The 21,999-nt window shown below is 37.0% G+C and overlaps 1 protein-coding gene across 2 annotated transcripts; it reads right to left on the reverse strand.

Annotated features, from left to right (window-relative positions):
* Positions 1-85: 85 nt before the first annotated feature.
* Positions 86-21,497, reverse strand: LOC131540550 (uncharacterized). 2 transcript variants are annotated; one of them, XM_058775557.1, is made up of 6 exons: positions 21,381-21,497; positions 19,098-19,145; positions 7,778-8,050; positions 7,354-7,665; positions 2,911-2,958; positions 2,228-2,365 (listed from the first exon to the last, which is right to left on the reverse strand). In XM_058775557.1, the coding sequence occupies exons 1-5, from the start codon at positions 21,388-21,390 to the stop codon at positions 2,948-2,950; spliced, it is 654 nt and encodes a 217-aa protein (XP_058631540.1). In that variant the 5' UTR covers positions 21,391-21,497; the 3' UTR covers positions 2,228-2,365; positions 2,911-2,947. The 2 variants fall into 2 exon arrangements, with proteins under 2 accessions (XP_058631539.1, XP_058631540.1); XM_058775556.1 differs by lacking the exon at positions 2,911-2,958 and having other exon boundaries at positions 86-2,365.
* Positions 21,498-21,999: the final 502 nt, after the last annotated feature.

A 21,999-nucleotide genomic window follows, 5' to 3' on the forward strand; every position in this document is an offset into this window, starting at 1 on the left:
AAAAGTCCGCACCAGTCCAATGAAATGAGTTTTTTGATGAATTTTTTATTATTGCAAAACTTGTAGAAACATACAAAAACAGGGAAGCGAGATATGAATATATTCCAACAAAGAGCAAATCACAAAAATAAGAACAGAAAACAAATATTTTATTATACATACATCTATATGTATAATATATACATCTATATGTATTATCTATACATACAAGTACAAAAATAAAATTACATTCTTTTAGAAAAGTTATCATAATACATCAAAAATTGGCAGTCTTTTTGTTATTTGTAAGAGATGAAACAAGAGTGTAATACAAAGACAGCTGACACACAAATAGCTTGATAGGCTGGCTTATAAACAGCCCCCTTATGTAGCCACACCACATACATCCCCCTCCCCAGCCGACAACTTCAGAGGAGAGCGTCCGTAATAACGCTTCAAATTAACCACATTGAATACATCTGTTTTAGGTGGGTTGCCCCAGCACACGGTGTAATTTATTGGCCATTTTACTTTTTATTGTAGCTGGTCCCTTCCACTTGGGCGCTAGCTTGGCAGAGAATTTATTTGAGGCACTGGAGAGAGGATGTGTTCTAAACCAAACCGGGTCACCCGGCTGAAACTGCACATTTTTTTATTCAGTTATTATAATACCTGGCTTGTTTGGCTTGGCTCATCCTCATTTTTTTTTGTCTCCCCACAAAACCAGTCATAAGGGTCAATTTTTCTAAATTGAGATTTATACATCATCTGAAAGCTGAATAAGTAATCTCTCCATTGATGTATGGTTTGTTAGGATCGGACAATATTTGTCTGAGATACAATTATTTGAAAATCTGGAATCTGAGGGAGCAAAAAAATCTAAATATTGAGAAAATCATCTTTAAAGTTGTTCAAATTAAGTTCTTAGCAATGCATATTACTAATCAAAAAGTTTTGATATATTTACGGTAGGAAATTTACTTAATGTCCTAATGATTTTTGGCATAAAAGATTTTTTATAAAAAATCTTTTATGCCAAAAATCATTAGGACATTAAGACTGGTTTTGTGCTCCAGGGTGACATTGTTCAATGATCACAAAAACAGGTAAATTTTCACAATGAATCAAACACAGTTCACACTTTAAACAGTGTCCTTTGATTTAGTGTCAACTGGGGGGGAAAAATAGTTTTCAACAAAAAACTTCAAGGAAGCGCAGCAGTATTGGACTCTCGGTTTCAATAAATCACAGCATTCAAAAATCACAAGTTCAAAATCATCAGTTATCAAAAAAATAAAATAACTATCAACAACAAAAACTTTAAATGTGTTAATGTATGTTTGCTTGTTGTCCGTGTGTAAGAGTGTGTGTGTGTGTGTGTGTGTGTGTGTGTGTGTGTGTGCGCAAACGCTGCCTGGCGGCTGAAAGTCCAACGGATACTCCGTCTTTGTCCAGTGAACGATGAATACACCTTGGGTTAGGAAACCCGCATGAGATCCAGCAACGCGCTGCAGGTGGCGTCAGAGACGCGAGTCAGACCAAACCCGGCAGACAACTCATACGTCCGTACCAGGAACAAGCAATGCTCCGTTCAACGACCAGGCCACGCTCTGCAGACTGTATCAGGAAGAATCTGATAGTGCGGCAAGTAATTCCTTTGTTTGGTGTCATTAATCCTCATGCATCTGATGCACAACTGATGATCCTGTTTGGAACGCACCGTCACTCAGCGGCAACGCTACGGTAAGCAGTGCTCCACTACCACGCCACGTACTACTTCCACTTTCATACAATACACTCCCCGTACGACACTTCCATTTGTTCTTTCCACTTTCTCTTTTATTCACAGGGCTCCACTTACGATTCGGTGACGTCGGGTTTTTGTCTCTTTCGTGACTGGCAAAACAGTTCATGTGCGATTCATTGAGAAACGAACTCGTCACAACAGGAAAAGTGTTTAAAATCAGCACACGACTGAACTCACACAATGAAACACAACAGTGTTCAAAACGTTCTGTGGTCCCAAGATGGCAGTTTTCATATTGTGTACCTGTGCATCAAACAAGCATCTGCCAGCTTCATGAATGACACTCTAACAATCATGTTTCTGTGTTTGAGTCAGTTTCATTATTAGAAGAATGACTGTAATCGTTCATCCTCAGGTTTGAGTGTTCATAGATCTCTTCTCCAGGATAAAAAAGATGAGTTGAATGCTTTTGGTCACTCTCCTGTACGGGCTCGCGATCTGTAGTTTCCTCTGTGGGTGATGCCTTCTTCTTACGGCATAAAAGAATAAGAAGAAAGCAAATGATGAGTGAGAAAGGTAAGATCAGTCCAATGTGAGTTCTTTTCTCAGTGTCGCTGTCGGCAGTTTGGTCTCCTCCTCCTGCAAGAAATTAAAGAACAGAACTAGCACTCAGTATTTGTTTCTTTTTCTTTTCTTAAAGTGTATTTTCATTTTGGGAAAATTTGGCTTTTGTTTCATTACATTTCAAAGCTTTATATGCTTAATAATTTTCTTGTTATTTCAAACTGAAGAAATCTGGACCCAGCAGCAGTGTCTATTCAGCTAATTATTTTCAGTGAACCTCATTAACTTTTGATAGCTTATTGACTGCTGGCTAGTTGACGACTCATAATAATGCATAATAATTCATTATAATGTCAGACTGAGCTCCAACCAGGGTTATTATAGTTGACTAAAACTGAAATTAAAACCATACGTTAGTTAATTGAAACAAACTGAATAAACATTAACTAAAATAAAATGTATAAAATAATTAGCTAGATGCCAAGGCAACATTTCTCATTTTAAGTTAGTTTAACTTGAATACTAAAATAACTAAAATTCAAACAAAAATAAATCATATTTAAATGACTAATTACTTAATAATAAAGAATTAATTAATTAATTAATAAAGAATAACTTACATAGGCCAGTGGGGAACCGTCAGGGCCCTCTAAGTCCTCAGAGAGGGCCTAAAGTATTGAAAAAAAAAAAAAAGCAATATTTATAATTTTTCAATAAATTCTTTAAAATTATAAACTTTTAAATATTATTTTATTAAAAAGTCATAATTTCACATTTTATTTAAAGCTGCAGTCCGTAGCTTTTTTTTTGGTTAAAAATTATCCAAAATCAATATTTGAGCAAGTACATAACCAGCCAGTGTTCAAAACTATCACCTTACTTTAGCCTGATTCACAACGGTTAGCTTATAATAATGTTTTCTTATTTGAGTGGTACGGGTAGGATTTTGCAGGAAATTCGAGCATGCTGCTGCGTCATTACATCACGACTGTAAACATAAAGAAGGAGTTCCGGCTAATATGCTTTCGCATGTGAGGATCCTGCAGGTGACGGAACGTTTATAGCCTTTTCTCACAGCAGCTGGAATAAATGTATCATTTTGATGGCAGACTGTGGTCCAGAAAGTATATGACAGCTACAAATATATGATTAATGCACTACTACATAATAGTAATACTCTATAAATGAACTTTGCTGCTGCTTAGCCCTCATTCCCAAATAAAATGTGTAACATTAGTAATAAAACAGCAAAATAAATTCATGTTAATAATATAACATTCACTTCAAACCTAACTGAGAACTAACAATAGGCATTGCACAAAGATATATCAAGTACATACAGTCATGTGAACAATTTAGGACACCCTGTTGAATTCCATGGTTTTCTGTATCAGGAGATAATAAAAAATTATCTTGTCCTTGGAAAGTCTTAAAATTTGGAAATGAAGCCTCAGATGAACAATTTCACATGACATATCACACCGTGTCATTATTTGATGAACAAAAATAAAGCCAAGATGGAAAAGCCATGTGTGGCAAAGTTAGGACACCCTATGATTCAGTTGCCTGTAGATCCACTTTTAGCAGCAATAACTTGAAGTATTCATTTTCTGTATGACTTTATCAGTCTCTCACATCGTTCTGGAGGAGTTTCGTCCCACTCTTCTTTACAACGTTGCTGTAGTTTATTGAGGTTTGTGGGCATTTGTTTATACACAGCTCTCACCACATGATTTCAGTCAGGATGAGGACATTGTTCTAGAAGTCTTATGGTTTGTTCAGATGCAACTTTGCAAACCTAATCCATGCTGCCATGCTTTTTTAGATAGGCGCTTTCTTCTGGCGAGTCTTCCAAACATGCCATACTTATCCCATATTTTTTCATTTTATCATTTAACGTGTTAACTGAGGCCTGTGGAGCCTCAGTTGAAGTTCTTGGGTTGTCTGCCATTTCTCTGAGTGTTACTCGGTCTGATCTTTGGGTGAATTTGCTGGGACGTCCACTCCTTGGAGGATTGGTGTCTGTTTTGAACAGGGCTTGATAACAAGTAAATCGGTTCACTCCGAGCAGAATCGATATATTTTAACGTTTCTGTTTCTGCGTTCCTCTGTATTATTACCGTTCCAAAACTGGTTCGAGTAGAAAAATAATGGTTAATAATGTTATTTTTTTAAATTGTCTTTGCCTATAATAATAATAATAATAATAATAATAATAATAATAATAATAAAAGGACAGTGTTTTCTTTACACAAAAGAAAAAGAAAAAAAAAAGTCAAGTCAAGTCACCTTTATTTAACAGTACAAATTGTGTTAAAGGTAGTTGCACAATATCAAAAAACAGGAAGAGATGGTATCTTAACCCGCTGCGCTTAGTCACAGCCAATACAGCATCATCTTTTCTAGATTTGCCTAAATGTAGGCTAGGCTACTAAACAAAAGAAAAAAATCTATTAATGCTTTAAAGACATTAAAGTATTTTTTAAAGATATTTAAAAATGTTTGCTGCATTGTTTAAAAAAAAACGCTACTCGTATAAAGTTGCGTTTTGAGGGGGGAAAAAAACATACTACGTCACACACATTTTATTAGGCTATTACATTCAGAAATTATTAGGGATGTAACGATTAACCGCGAGCCGGTTGAAAATCGATTAAAATGTGAGACGATTCAAATTGGTTGAGATGCTAAACAAATCGCGATTCAGTTAGGGGTAGGAGTTTATATGAATGTATATCGGAGGGGAACTTACTGTCTTTAGAAAAGTTTAGATGGTATTTTTTCTTTTCATCTTGCCTCTGTATAATGCATATTAAAGTTCATAAGTTCTGCGCTGCTTTGTTTACAGCGGAAACCAAGGAAACGCTTAAAGCGCCACCTGCTGGCAGAGAGTGCGTCTCATTCAGCTCGTCTGCTGTTTCGGTTTCATGCAGATATTTTTTTTATGTATAGTTTCACAAACCCGAAGTCAAACCATTCTGTTTTTGCTTCAAATTTCGAAATTATACAGTCTCTAATTTTGATTAAAAACTGCTCATGTTGCATGTATGCTGCTTCTTTGTTTGGATGATGATTAAAATGCAGTGGTTGCCTCTAATTTTAAATGGAAAGAGCACAGACAAAGCCTTATTTTGTTTATATGAAGAGATTTCTTTTATTTCTGTTACTTGTTTATTTGATTCGGGGCTTGTTTTAAAATTTCAATTTAGTTTTGTTATTTACATTATTACATTAAATTTTGTTATTTAGCAGACGCTTTTATCCAAAACGACTTACAAATGGAGGACAACAGAAGCAATCAAAACCAACAAAAGAGCAATAATATGCATGTGCTTTATTAATATATTATTATAGTATTATATTTGAGTTTCACAAAGAAATGTGCAGCATTTTGTCCAAGCGATAAAAGGACACATTTAATTTATAATTTGTCTTAAATTTGATTGTTAAAAAAAATTGTGAATCGAATCGTGAGTTGAGAGAATCGTTACATCCTTAGAAATAATGTAGGCTAAAATGCCTGTAAATCAAAAAGTTTACAAACATTATAAACACAGTTATTAGTTTCTCTCCACAACAAATCCTCTAAACTTAAGGCTAGCCTATAGGCTATAAAAACGTCAATCCAAAAACAAATTAATTTAAGGTGAAACTGATGCCTACCTCTCTCATTCGGCACGAATCCAAATGTTTCCATATTCACGACGTATTTGGATGCTGAACTATTATTTATTATAGGCTTTGTACTTTCATCGACGTAAAACATCCTTCACATCGGCTATATCAGCGCAGTGAGGCGGAGGTCACGCTGAACGCAACACATTGTACAACGGAGCACTTTAACTTTTTATACGTTACTTTAACTATTTTATTTTGATAATGAACAGGCTGCAGCGTATCAAAAATGTGTTGTGTCTGTGTGCATGAGGCGCCAGCGTGATATGCCATACCAACACTGGTTGGAAAGACATCATTCAAAACTGGCAAGCTTTTGCAAAACAAAGAAAACTACTTTCTGCCGTCTCATTTTCCTTTCCGAGAACTTTGGAACGCGTTACAATGAACCGTAGGCCTAACTCAGCACTTTTTTTTTTCCATTTCATTAATCTGTCAGTGATTTAAGTTAAGTATATTTGGTGTATAGTCATATATATTCCTTTTTATGTAAGCTTATAGTTTTATTCTTTTTTCTCCGTTCACAGAAGCGCTGCAGGTGCGAAAGATCTGTTGAATCCATCTTACACTATCCTCAGATAAACTCGAACGCCGGTACATGAAGAGCTCACAGCTGAGTGGGCATTTCACTCCTTGGATGCGTCAGTGTCACATATGCATAGTCCGTACTTGAATTCCTGATTGGTTGACAGCAAATTTCAAATATTATATGGAACGATAAAATAACGTTATTAAACGGTTAATGGCCATTTAAAATTTTCGATTCTGTTCGGAACTATATAATTTGATTTCGTTTCCGTTTCTGGTTCTGTTCCAGTCAAAATTTCATTCGTTTCCGGTTTTCGTTTTCGTTCCTTGAACCGGTTCAGAGCCCTGGTTTTGAATGTCTTCCACTTGTGAATAATCTAGAATGTTGGACTTCAAATCATTTGGAAATGGCCATATTACTCTTCTCAGATTGATGGCAGCAACAATTGCTTAAGATCATTGCTAATGTCTTTCCTCCATGGCATTGTGTTAACACACACTTGAAGGCTCCAGACCAGCAAAATGCCAAAACATCTGCTTTTATAGCGGTGCTCACACTTGCTAATGATCAGTTAATTAAAGGTAATTGATTAGCAGCGCCTGACTGCTGCTTACTCTCTTAACAGTAAGGGTGTACTAACTTTGTCACACATGGCTTTTCCATTTTGGCTTTATTTTTGTTAAATAAACAATGGCACGGTGCAATATATCATGTGTTGTTGTTCATGAGGTTTTATTTTCTAATTTTAAGACCTGGAAAGAACCAGTTATTTTTTTATGATGTCCTGATAAGGAAAACCCTGGAATTCAACAGTGTGTCCAAACTTTTTCACATGACTGTATGAATGATGAGGTCTTACCGTTGACATGCAGCATGTAGGCGTGTGGGTATCCTTTAATATTTTCCTCCTGAACGAAGCAGCGGTATAATTCCGCGTCTCTCTTCTGGACACCAGTGATGGTCAGAGACACATCTCCGTCTCTGAATCCGTCGTCTGTCAGCGATACTCTGTCCTCATAACCATCGCCTGGGTTTGTGGCTCCATTTTCAGTGAAGTGAAGAGCGTTTTGTTCATTATGGAGCCACGTCACATCCCTGACACCACTTTGAGTATCCGCATAACACGGGAGAGTGACGTTTCCCAGCTCAGCAGCTGTCACGTTTATAGGAACTATGGGGGAAACAATTTAAAACTTAACTTATATTACTCACAGTAAGTTCAACTACTCGTGCTATTTAAAGCATTATCTAAAGCGTCTCTAATGTGAGGCAAACAAACTCACCTACAACCTCCAGTTTAACTTGCTTGATAAAGCCGTCACAGCTGCACTCGTATTGTCCCTGGTCATTGTATTTTGCTGACTTAAGAAATAAAGAGTTTTTTTCATGTGTGACTGCAAATCTTTCCTTAAAACGTTCTGTTACAACACATTCCTTCTTTTGGCATTCAGCAACAGTTGCTTTTATGGGGAAGGTCTTGCTCCACACGACTTTTTCACCGCAGCTGCAGGGAAGTGATGTCGGGTGATTCAGAACCACAGAAACAGAAGAAGCACCTGTAAACAAAACAAAAATAGTTTAGAACTGTCAAATACCTCACAATCACATACAGTTTGCAGAATCTACAAGATGTTTATCTTTTAAAAAAAACAACAAAAACTATAAAAACGTAATAAAAAAAGTTCTATTCAGTACAGTTTTGACTGAGTTATTTGACAACAGATATGTACATATTCCACTATACACACACACACATACATAGATATACATATTTATGCCATGGTCTGTCTGAATACTGGATTCTGATTGGCTGGCAGGTGTTGATTAAATTAGTTGAACTGCAGGTAGTTTCAGGTCAGTTTAATCACGTTCTATATTAATGCGTTTCCTATAAACATTGGTAACCATAGTAACATACAGTTACAGTTAGTAATACAGACGAAAATAACCGTAATTTTTATCGTTCCGGTCAAATATTGCAGCGCAAATATTATTAACATCTTTAATAATGTTAAAGATGCTGACGCTGCGCGTCGGGTGGTTCTTTGCCTCCACGTCGTGCATTCAAATCATTTAATGCACAGCTAGCCGTTGATTACCCCTTACATATATATATTGGGCTGGATACATTCAAGTTAATATATAAGATTAACTTGAATGTGTATGTTACGCGTATTTGTGTGACATTTATATTCTAAGCCCATAGGTGGCGTTGTGGGGAGATTCCCATTCTTCGAGAGTCGTGTGACGTCAGCAAGGACTCCGGATAAAAGGCTGCGAGGCGACAATGGCGGACACTCTCTCTCTCTGTGGTCTCTCTCTGCAGTTGCCCGGAAGACTCACCTGTTCTTATTTTTATTTCGGGAGGCAGGTAAGAACTTTGTCCCGAGGGCAGGTGTAGTTAGGAGTCTGTTTTCTTAGCTTTCCTACCCGTGAGTACTTTAATCTTAATTATTCTTTCTTTGTTACTAATTAGTAGAGATGCTCATATGTTTAGATATTTTGATGAATTGTGTATTATTTCTTGAATGTTTAAGTTGAACTCCGTCAACCAATTAAATAGAGGCGTCTTTAAATTCACATCAGGTGTTGTGGTTCTTTAAATATGTTCGGCCTGTGTCCTTGTATTTTCATGTTGGAATTAACAAGCCTTCAAAATGGTTATGGGCCGTAACAGTGTAGTTTACATCAACTTGTTTGAATGAAAATCGGTTTTCTCTTTAACATCCGTCAACGCTCCCCTCTGGGCTCCCGTAGTTCCGAATGAGCTCAGCCCTCCCCCCGCGCGTTATAGGGTTGGGCCGATAGATGATGCCGATGGCTGACAGACATCACAATGTTAAGCCGGCATCGTGATCCACCCCCCATACCCCCCGCAATCCGCCGCATCCCAATATCGTGTACGGAAAGAAAATTACATGTACTATGGAACTCCTTTAAAAGGAATAAATATTAGATGGGAGGAAAATATATATTTCAATCCTTTCTCTCGCTGTTTTACCATTGGGTAATCACACTGTAATTACGGGCATCAGGGAGCCGCTATTATGCCTGGCATTAAAACTGCTTTCGAATGCACGATCACTTTTTAGTTTCACTTTCACTTTCAAGATTTGCGATTGCAAGCACTCTGTTTATACTATGGAGCGACAGTACTTGCCACACATTTTACAAGATCAGATGCTTGTCAGTGGTGCTCAGGATCTGTTAATCATTCGCCATCATCCCGCCAAAAAACAACCTACAGTCACTGATATTTAATGCTTTATCAGAACTACCTCCTATCTACGGAGCAGCAAGATGTTAAACTTGTGTTTAAAGAAAACTTATCAAAAAAGGTCACATAATTTTATGTTATGCGACATGTTATGTTACATTTTCACTGTTTACAATGGCAGGGCCTGCCATCTTGTCTTTTTGGCTTGTTGTTTCTGATTGCACTTTAACCCCAAGGGGAAATCCAGAGAAAATCCCAGAAGAGAAAATCAAAACAAAATAAAGTTAAAACTTGTTTTGAACAATTTCTTTGTCATCTGCAGATCGATTTTAAGTAGGGGGAAAAACGATTTAAAATCGTATATATATATATATATATATATATATATATATATATATATATATATATATATATATATATATATATATATATATATATATATATATATATATATATATATATATGGGGTTGAAATACTTCTGATTTTTTAAAGTCGACTTTTATGTGATGAAAGTCGAGTCAAGTCGACTAGTCGCTGATGATGTCATTAATGAACAAATAAGTCTGGAGCTGTGACAAACACCTTGCGCACAGCTATGGCATATGACACAGTGCTGCCCACATGGCTATTGCACCTATAACAGCTCATTTTTATCAGTTCTTTTGTCTTTGGGTCGTTATATTTCTCAAAGATTTCTGGTCGTTCTAAATCACATACAGATAAAGTAGCACAGTAAAAATTACATTCATATGAATGCATTAGTGAGAGCGACTGCGTGTGTGAATTAATTCTACCTCGCAGCGACTCTACTAGTGAAGCTGTGGGATTTAGTTATTAAGAAATATATCCTTGAACTTTTCAGTTTCTAAACTATTTTATTGAGAAATCACAGAACAGTGTTGACAAATTTCCACGCTGAATGATTCTGTGCACGCGTTACTGTCTGAAGGCCTATGTGTGCGCGTTACAGAGCATTATATTAGAATGGCGATTAACTGACTGAATTAACTCTCCGTCAAGCGATCTATTTTTCAGATCATCTGAATGAATGCGCAGAGCACCTGTATTTGACGTACCGTAAACTCTAGTGTGAAGTGCACGGCTCGCCGTCGCTTTGCTTTTTCCTCACCATGCAGAATTGACGCGCTACAAGACTCTCTCTCTCTCTCTCTCTCTCTCTCTGCGTGCATGTAAACGATATTCTTTGTTGTATTTTCCTGTCAAAATAACGCGATTTTTCCCATCAGCCACCGCGGCACTAGAGCAGTGACGTCACGCCCCCACGATGGGGCGGGGCGACACGTGTCGCTCCGCCCACCCCCAATTCCATTGGTGTATAACACGCCAAATCTTATTGGTGTAGACCCGAGCATGCGCATTCCTTTGTGTACGATTTTGTAATTGATTTGGCCATATCACAGAAATAGTATGTGCTAACTCTAGAATCATAGACCTATCTTAATTATTATCTGTTTAGTAACCATGGTAATTTTAGTCAGATGAAGTCGTTTACAAATAAACTCTTGATGACGGCACCTCCGGGTTCTTCAGGCTGCAGCGCTTCATTCATATTTCCTTGAGGATCGGGCCACGGATCAGCATTAAATTGGGATTTTATACGCAAATGATGATAATTTACTGTATTTTAGAGATGGACAAACACGAACATAAGCGGCTGATTTTACGTTTTAAAGCACAACCGTTTTTTGTCGTTTAAAGAGTTATAGCCTACGTTGTTCAATGCGTCACAAACTTGTAGGTTAAAAGTGCTAATAAAATGTTTTCATGGCAAGCTCAATGTTTCCTTGTTTATATCTTAATAAAATATTTGAGCCTATATTGATTCTCTTACAGTTTTTAAAGGTTCCCATCTTATAGTAAATGTGTGTCCGTGACATCAGATATTAAAAATCCAATTATTTATGTATCCACACCCTCATTGTGTGTGTGTTATAATCTGTGTACGGGATGAATTTATATTCAGTTATTAACACTCGATCATTGTACCCATATAGATCTGCATAACTATCTAATATTAAATCACTCCGAGTAATAGATACGTGAGCACTTTTAATGAGTAAGAGAGACCTTCTCTGTGATTATAATTTTTTATTTATTAAAGACTATAATAACTATCTAAAATCAGTATGCCTAATGTAGTACATTGATTCCTGGTTCTTTTTAAAGGATTGAGCAACAAAACCAGTAATTTAATTTGTGCATATAGCCTGTATAAAAGTATAAATAAAAATATTGCAGAGACAATTAACATTTATTGCTTAAATACGCACTAAAAGCACATTAATAATAATATTTGCTGTAGGTCAGATTTAATAACAGCTGTTTTAGTAAACAAAAACTTTTAAAATAGGCCTATATGCAAAAAAAAAGAAAAAAAAGGGGTTTCTTTCAGCAAGGTTTTTATTCCCATTATCCACACATAAAACCCCAGTTCACGTTGATGGACTATCTGGTATAATTGTCTTATTTGTCACCGCAGTTGTTCTTTAAAATAAAACCATTTGCGGGGTTTGTCCCATGTCTTACTGAACTACAGTGAATTATCATCATATCCTAAGTTATTGCAGCTCTGTTCTGCCGGACGTACTCGGAGATCCCGCCACCAAGCGTTTGATAGGAACTTAATCTAATTCCTCATAAATAAAAAAATAAAAACACATTTGCTAATTGATTCCTACTAAAATCGCTGTTGTTAGTACTTAATATTTCTGTAGTACAGCCAAACAGCGTAGATCATTCATAAAAACATATATAAAAGAACGCTCATGCGCAAACATCTAGACCAATAAGATCTGCTGTATTATAAACCTACTATTGTTCTTAGTAGAATTCATAGTATGATTATTATTATCTTATCAGTATTATTGATAGTTTTTTCCCCATTTTTACAGAAACACTGAATGACCAAAAAAAGCACCACCACCAGTCCTAAGTTCAGTTAAAATGACTAATATGCATTCATACATGGTTACCAAGTTTTAATTCTGATTGCTGAAGTTCTATAATTAAATAATACTTGATTATCATAATATATTTATAATGCTCGACTGACTGATGTTAAGAGTGTACTTTTAGATATTTAAAAAGATGTGCCATTTTCCAAACATTATATATTATATTTTTTGTTTACTCGCCAGACTATCCATCCATCTATGGTGAAGCACACCATAAAATAATTGTATCAATTCATACAGGGCTAGTAAGTAATACATACAGCTGTATAACCAGATACACACCCAGGTATCGGATCAGTACTCGGTATCAGCCGATACCCTGGGCCTAGGTATCGGAATCGGTATCGGGAAGGGAAAAAGGGTATCGGAACATCTCTAATATTTAGTGACTTATTAAAAGAACAGTGTTGTCTGATTTGTTCTATAGCGCAAACAAAAATGGTTCCATACAACCGTTGGTCTATTTACAGTAAGCGCAAATCTGGTTGAGATTGACATCATTAGAAAAGACGCCTATTTGAGACATGTGCTGATAGGATTTGAGTTTGAATCCATTTGAACTCATTCAACTCCCGTTCTTCTCCCCTTTCCCATCACATATCTGCCACTGTTTGCAATAAGTATTAAAGGGGTGGTTTAATGCAATTTCACTTTTTTAACGTTAGTTAGTGTGTAATGTTGCTGTTTGAGCATAAACAACATCTGCAAAGTTGCAGCGCTGAAAGTTCAATGCAAACAGAGATATCGTCTTTTAAAATTCTGGAAGTTTGATGCCTACAAAAACGGCTGGTAAGGGACTACAACGAACTACTTCCCGGGTCTGATACGTCACTGACCCTGGTAAACCCCGCCCTCGGGAACATGTAAGGAAGGGGGCGAGGTCATGCTGCGCTGCTTTAGAGAAGAGGAAGAAAACTAGGGGTGCACGTAAAAATCTATTCATATATGAATCGTGATTCTCTCTTCTAATGATTCTAATGGATTCACAAGTTTCACAATTAATGTTCTAAAACAGCCGTTCTTAATACTGTTCCTCGCGACGCCCTGCTCTGCATCTCTCTCTCTCTCATTCAGATCAGCCTCATTTTCACATAGCAATGAGAAGCGTTATACATGGACGCGTGTGCGGCTGCCGTACTGTATTAAAGCTTTAATCAGAATAAAACCGTATATTAAAAGCTAACATAAGCAGTAGCATAATAAAAGCGTATCTAAACGTATGAGACAACAAACAAACAAACAAACCATTAAGAGCCGTGCTTGCACAGGTTCTGCATGATCCTCTTCACTAATATCCTCTGCGTCTCAATCGGGCTCAAACTGATAAGCAATATAGACGTTTCTATATTGTTATGAATCATTGTTTACAATATAGCTGGAGCACATGCCGCTGAGCTCGGCGGTTTAGTGAATCACAACACACTGAGCCAGCTAACCAATCAGAGCCCATCACGTATTTCTGAGGGAGGGGCTTCATCAAAACAGGAAGTAATCGAGGCGTTTGTCAGAGAAGGGACAGAGCGGTGTGGAATAAAGGTAAATTATATGAAAATAATGCGTTTTTAAAAAAACGAAGCATGAACACGTTAAACTGCACCCCATAAACAAAATCAAAAAAAAAAAAAAAAAAAAAAAGTAAACCAAGCCTTTAATAGCATCTAATTACTATCACTTGTTGCAAAGAAAATGCAACTTTTTTCCTACATGGTGTAAATAGAATTTATGGCTATTTGCACTTAATGCAAATAACCACTGCCTTCAAAATAAATCCACATCAGAATAGTTGTGCGTCTGCGAGCAACATTTGGTTCCTGAATGAAGCCACGTTTTGAACGAATCAGCTGATAATGATTCAATTACATTCATAAAATCACTTGCTTGATTCCTGAATGAATCGGGCCTTTTGAACGAATCGAATGATTCGATGACTCTTTCATTAAGGCAGTGATTTGCCACCACCTACTGGCCGTTTTAGTTTCATATTTAAAAATATATTTTCCTCCCATAATTTTGTATTTATATGTTCAAAATGTTGTATTGAAAATATTAATCTCATAGCATTATTTATGCATTTATAATCGTTTTAAATGTATTCATGCCACCCATTTTTATTTAGAGGTGGTTAACATAAAAACAAGACATTAAAGTTAATATGCCATTTAGCTTAAGTATTCCAAAGTATTTAGATTAAGTTACTAAAATTAAGTAATTAACAAAATACGTTACAAAATACTTTTTAAAGCATGTATTTTGTAATCTGTAACGAAATACCTTTTAAAAGTAACCTTCCCAGCCCTGTGTGTGTGTGTGTGTATGTGTATGTGTATGTGTATGTGTATGTGTATGTACAGTCAGGTCCATAAATATTGGGACATCGACACAATTCTAACATTTTTGGCTCTATACACCACCACAATGGATTTCAAATGAAACGAACAAGATGTGATTTAACTGCAGACTGTCAGCTTTAATTTGAGGGTATTTACATCCATATCAGGTGAACGGTGTAGGAATTACAACAGTTTGCATATGTGCCTCCCACTTGTTAAGGGACCAAAAGTAATGGGACAGAATAATAATCATAAATCAAACTTTCACTTTTTAATACTTGGTTGCAAGTATTAAAAAGTACTTGCAACTAATTTGCAGTCAATTACAGCCTGAAGTCTGGAACGCATAGACGTCACCAGACGCTGGGTTTCATCCCTGGTGATGCTCTGCCAGGCCTCTACTGCAACCGTCTTCAGTTCCTGCTTGTTCTTGGGGCATTTTCCCTTCAGTTTTGTCTTCAGTAAGTGAAATGCATGCTCAATCAGATTCAGGTCAGGTGATTGACTTGGCCATTGCATAACAGTCCACTTCTTTCCCTTCAAAAACTCTTTGGTTGCTTTTGCAGTATGCTTTGGGTCTTTGTCCATCTGCACTGTGAAGCGCCGTCCAATGAGTTCTGAAGCATTTGGCTGAATATGAGCAGATAATATTGCCCGAAACACTTCAGAATTCATCCTGCTGCTTTTGTCAGTCACGTCATCAATAAATACAAGAGAACCAGTTCCACTGGCAGCCATACATGCCCACGCCATGACACTACCACCACACTACCATGCTTCACTGATGAGGTGGTATCCTTAGGATCATGAGCAGTTCCTTTCCTTCTCCATACTCTTCTCTTCCCATCACTCTGGTACAAGTTGATCTTGGTCTCATCTGTCCATAGGATGTTGTTCCAGAACTGTGAAGGCTTTTTTTAAAACTCTAATCTGGCCTTCCTGTTTTTGAGGCTCACAAATGGTTTACATCTTGTGGTGAACCCTCTGTATTCACTCTGGTGAAGTCTTCTCTTGATTGTTGACTACCTCCTGGAGAGTGTTCTTGATCTGGCCAACTGTTGTGAAGGGTGTTTTCTTCACCAGGGAAAGAATTCTTCGGTCATCCACCACAGTTGTTTTCCGTGGTCTTCCGGGTCTTTTGGTGTTGCTGAGCTCACCGGTGCGTTCCTTCTTTTTAAGAATGTTCCAAACAGTTGTTTTGGCCACGCCTAATGTTTTTGCTCTCTCTCTGATGGGTTTGATTTGTTTTTTCAGCCTAATGATGGCTTGCTTCACTGATAGTGACAGCTCTTTGGATCTCCTCTTGACAGTTGACAGCAACAGATTCCAAATGCAAATAGCACACTTGAAATGAACTCTGGACCGTTTATCTGCTCATTGTAATTGGGGTAATGAGGGAATAACACACACCTGGCCATGGAACAGCTGAGAAGACAATTGTCCCATTACTTTTGGTCCCTTAACAAGTGGGAGGCACCGTTCACCTGATATGGATGTAAATACCCTCAAATTAAAGCTGACAGTCTGCAGTTAAATCACATCTTGTTTGTTTCATTTGAAATCCATTGTGGTGGTGTATAGATGTCGATGTCCCAATATTTATGGACCCGTGAGTGAGTGAGTGAGTGAGTGAGTGAGAGAGAGAGAGAGAGTCTGTGTCTGTGTCTGTGTCTGTGTCTGTGTCTGTGTCTGTGTCTGTGTCTGTGTGTGTGTGTGTGTGTCTGTGCGCGTTTTTGTGAAAAGTCAGGACATAGATGTGTATAATGACGAGGGTATGGCAGGTATTACAAGGTGAAGGTGACATCTCAGGACATTGACCCATGTCCCCACTGTTCAAAACACTTATAAATCACACAGAGTGGAGTGTATTGAAAATCTGAAATAGCAGAAAGTCTCCTGTAAGGGGTAGGTTTAGGTGTAGGTCAATAGCACATACAGTAAGTACAGTATAAAACCATTACGCCTATGGAGAGTCCCCACTTTTCATTAAATGTGTGTGTGTGTGTGTGTGTATCTATATATCATATATACACATACATACATACATATACACACACACACACACACACACACACACACACACACACACACAGTGGGTACAGAAAGTATTCAGACCCCCTTAAATTTTTCACTCTTTGTTATATTGCAGCCATTTGCTAAAATCATTTAAGTTCATTTTTTTTCCTCATTAATGTACACACAGCACCTCATATTGACAGAAAAACACAGAATTGTTGACATTTTTGCAGATTTATTAAAAAAGAAAAACTGAAATATCACATGGTCCTAAGTATTCAGACCCTTTGCTGTGACACGCATATATTTAACTCAGGTGCTGTCCATTTCTTCTAATCATCCTTGAGATGGTTCTACACCTTCATTTGAGTCCAGCTGTGTTTGATTATACTGATTGGACTTGATTAGGAAAGCCACACACCTGTCTATATAAGACCTTGCAGCTCACAGTGTATGTCAGAGCAAATGAGAATCATGAGGTCAAAGGAACTGCCTGAAGAGCTCAGAGACAGAATTGTGGCAAGGCACAGATCTGGCCAAGGTTACAAAAACATTTCTGCTGCACTTAAGGTTCCTAAGAGCACAGTGGCCTCCATAATCCTTAAATGGAAGACGTTTGGGACGACCAGAACCCTTCCTAGAGCTGGCCGTCCGGCCAAACTGAGCTATCGGGGGAGAAGAGCCTTGGTGAGAGAGGTAAAGAAGAACCCAAAGATCACTGTGGCTGAGCTCCAGAGATGCAGTCGGGAGATGGGAGAAAGTTGTAGAAAGTCAACCATCACTGCAGCCCTCCACCAGTCGGGGCTTTATGGCAGAGTGGCCCGACGGAAGCCTCTCCTCAGTGCAAGACACATGAAAGCCCGCATGGAGGACTCCAAGATGGTGAGAAATAAGATTCTCTGGTCTGATGAGACCAAGATAGAACTTTTGGCCTTAATTCTAAGCGGTATGTGTGGAGAAAACCAGGCACTGCTCATCACCTGTCCAATACAGTCCCAACAGTGAAGCATGGTGGTGGCAGCATCATGCTGTGGGGTGTTTTTCAGCTGCAGGGACAGGACGACTGGTTGCAATCGAGGGAAAGATGAATGCGCCAAGTACAGGGATATCCTGACGAAAACCTTCTCCAGAGTGCTCAGGACCTCAGACTGGGCCAAGGTTTACCTTCCAACAAGACAATGACCCTAAGCACACAGCTAAAATAACGAAGGAGTGGCTTCACAACAACTCCGTGACTGTTCTTGAATGGCCCAGCCAGAGCCCTGACTTAAACCCAATTGAGCATCTCTGGAGAGACCTAAAATGGCTGTCCACCAACGCTACCATCCAACCTGACAGAACTGGAGAGGATCTGCAAGGAGGAATGGCAGAGGATCCCCAAATCCAGGTGTGAAAAACTTGTTGCATCTTTCCCAAAAACTCATGGCTGTATTAGATCAGCTTCTACTAAATACTGAGCAAAGGGTCTGAATACTTAGGACCATGTGATATTTCAGTTTTCTTTTTAATAAATCTGCAAAATGTCAACAATTCTGTGTTTTTCTGTCAATATGGGGTGCTGTGTGTACATTAATGAGGAAAAAAATGAACTTAAATGATTTTAGCAAATGGCTGCAATATAACAAAGAGTGAAACATTTAAGGGGGTCTGAATACTTTCTGTACCCACTGTGTGTGTATGTATGTATGTATATCTATATATATATAGATATACATACATGTATAAAGTGCTGTCAAACGATTAATCGCATCCAAAATAAAAGTTTTTGTTTACATTAAATGCGTGTAGTGTATATTTATTATATCCAGTATATATTTTGAAAATATTTACATTTATACACTTATATATTTAATATATAAACAAAAGTTTACTTAAATATATACATTCATGTGTTTGTATTTATATATACACAGTATACACATTATGTAAACAAAATTATTTTTGGATGCGATTAATATCAATGAATCATTTGACAACACTAATGTATGTATATACTGGTGACATATGTATACTGGAAACACACATATATATTAAATTGCATTAAAAGAAAATAAAGTGACCTACCGGTTATAAATAGTGCAAGAATCCAGTAAATCTTCATGGCTGTATGCACTGAAAGACAATTTAACATTACATTATATTTCATGTTAGTCATACAGAACACTTTGAAGGTTGTATTGTGACTCAAACGCTTGTTTCATAATGAATGTCCAGATCATATTTCTTGGCCATGCCTTCTCGCTGATGCTTTCCTGGACCTTATAATTAATGTTCGTGAGCTAATAAATTACATCTGAATAATGATAATTAGAAAATGTAATAGACATTAAATTGATGTATAGTTAAGAGGAAGAAATAAATATTTATGTAAATCAATCACATCTGGCCAATGGAGGCAATGCCCAAGCCATAATGAAAGCATATAAGGGGAACAATTTTTATTTTTATTTAATTTTGTCTTCATAATGTGACCCTGGAGCACAAAAGCAGTCATAAGCAGCACAGGTATATTTGTAGCAATAGCCAACAATACATTGTATGGGTCACAATTATCCTTTTTTTATGCCAAAAATCATTAGGATATTAAGTAAAGATCATGTTCCATGAAGATATTTTGTAAATTTCCTACCATAAATATATCAAAACTTCAGTGATTTTCTCAATATTTAGATTTTTTTGCACCCTCAGATTCCAGATTTTCAAATAGTTGTATCTCAGACAAATATTGTCCAACAAACCATACATCAATGGAAAGATTATTTACTCAGCTTTCATGCATAAATTGAAAAATTGACACCTCTGTATATGTTTCTCACATCCTACTTTGTCTGTGAAATAAACCCGTGTGATGTAATGATTCATAGGCCTGTTCATATTAAACCACACAAATATCACAGATGAACTAAATACAAAATTAAAATTGATTGATGGAGGCCCATTTAACACTGCATTTGAGTTCTTGCACCTCCTTTGCCCTTACAATATAGGACTGTATAAAATTATAGAAGGATATAGTGTATTGATTCGGTTCAGTATATTTTGTTTTGTCTCTTTAAATAGAATTTTATGACTTGATTTGTCAGTCATTGTTCAGTGTCTATTTAGTTTTGTTTTATACTGACAGTTTAAAAAAACAAAAAAAATAATAAACAACAAAATAAATAATACAAATATAATAGACATATTTATTCATTTATTTTATGTACCAAGGGGTCAAATTTTTCAATTTTGTGCAGTAACAGCTAAATTAGCAAATGTTTTATTATAGTATATTAGATGCTGCTGCATCAACTCACTGGTTCTCTTTCAAAGGGTGCTACTACGTCATATCAGGTAATAATATGTAGCTGCCTTCACGTGCTATCGGAATTATCGTAAATACGAGTTTCCTAATCAGAAATTGGACGTGAACGGCCTTTCAAGTCATATTTTCTACTGGGAAATTCAGAAATAAAGTTGGGCGGGTCATAAACTTTAAACATGGTGGAGGTGACAAGTATTGCTGCGATCAATGCTGTCCTCACAACAACTAGGCCTACATCCCTCTGTCTTGTTGCTAAAGTAGTGTATTTATAGGCTAGATATTCAATTCAATTCAATTCAAGTTTATTTGTATAGCACTTTTTACGATACGATCGTTGCAAAACAGCTTTACAGGAAGTTAAGTTTCTACTAATATATATATATATATATATATATATATATATATATATATATGCATACACATACGCACACATGCACATACATATACACATACACACAGAAGAAACCCAATATATTTAAGTTATGACAGACTTAACTTAGTAAGATATAAAAGATCATTCGAAGCATATTGTATGTTTTATAAGCAGTGAAATAAGCATGTATCTGATCGAAATTCCAGGATTGTCAGTGAACTGCATGTATAGCGCGGTGAATGTTTATATGGTTGTCAACCAACGGGACGCTACATTTTATTCTTTCCGACATTAAAGCACTTGAATACGACAAGCTCGTAATCACGACTTCATAAGTGAGAAATAGGACATCTCTGATAGCACATGAAGGCTGTTCCTGGGGACCCACTGTCCTGCAGAGTTTAGCTACAACCCTAATCAAACACACCTGAAGCAGGTCGGAAGTAAACTTTGCAGTGGGTCCCCAGGAGCAGGGTTGAAGACCTCTGGTTTAAAGTATCAATATGCGCCGTTTGGGGTAAAAAGGGTTTGAAAGTGAAACGCTATGTGACAGATTTTCTAACATTAACATTTTGTTCCCCTGTGTAAATAAACACCTTTTTTAAAGTGCCATCTTCCCCTAAACTGCGACTGGATAAGATTGATAATGAAAATATCGTGATAACGTTACCTTTTTTCATCAGTCAGAAGAAAGTCCAGGGGGAATGCTTTTCTTTTCCCAAAGAAAAACGTTCATTAAAATAGAAAGGTCTGCTATGTCGACGTAGTTATGTCCCGCACTTGTTTTCTCCGGTTTTTTTTTTTGGCGGATCGCACCAATTTCGCGCATTACCGCCACCTACTGTGAACTCCATCCAGACCCCCTCCCCTCCTGTGTTTATGTGTGTGTGTGTTTGACAGTACCTTACATTGTATTAAATAGTTGCCCCTTGTCAAAAAATCCTAAAGGATTCCAATAGGAAAATTGTACAGGATTCTAATTGGAATTTCTATCATACACTGAACAAAATTATAAACGCAACACTTTTGTTTTTGCCCCCATTTTTCATGAGCCACATATCCAGTCACATAAGTAGCGGAACTCATGAAGCTCCAGGAAATTCCCAATATGGACAAATGCATTGCTGTGGATGTAACTGAGTAAACAAGATATAAACGTTTTGAATGATGAAACAAATATAATAAACACTCGACTACGACAGTGTATAGTTTATCTGTGTTATTCAAGCATCACTGGTATTTTCATAATAATTAAGTATATTTATAATCCATTGCTAATCCATGTATTA

Source organism: Onychostoma macrolepis, chromosome 05 (genome assembly GCF_012432095.1).
Source record: "Onychostoma macrolepis isolate SWU-2019 chromosome 05, ASM1243209v1, whole genome shotgun sequence".
Taxonomy (NCBI): Eukaryota; Metazoa; Chordata; class Actinopteri; order Cypriniformes; family Cyprinidae; genus Onychostoma; species Onychostoma macrolepis.

Excerpts from the sequence above, each read along its gene's own strand:
- LOC131540550 (XM_058775556.1), bottom strand. Across the intron at positions 8,051-19,097 it reads TCTTGCACTATTTATAACCG|GTGCTTCTTCTGTTTCTGTG; the intron begins GTAGGTCACTTT and ends TTTTGTTTACAG. Across the intron at positions 2,366-7,353 it reads CTACATGCTGCATGTCAACG|GAGGAGGAGACCAAACTGCC; the intron begins GTAAGACCTCAT and ends AATTTCTTGCAG.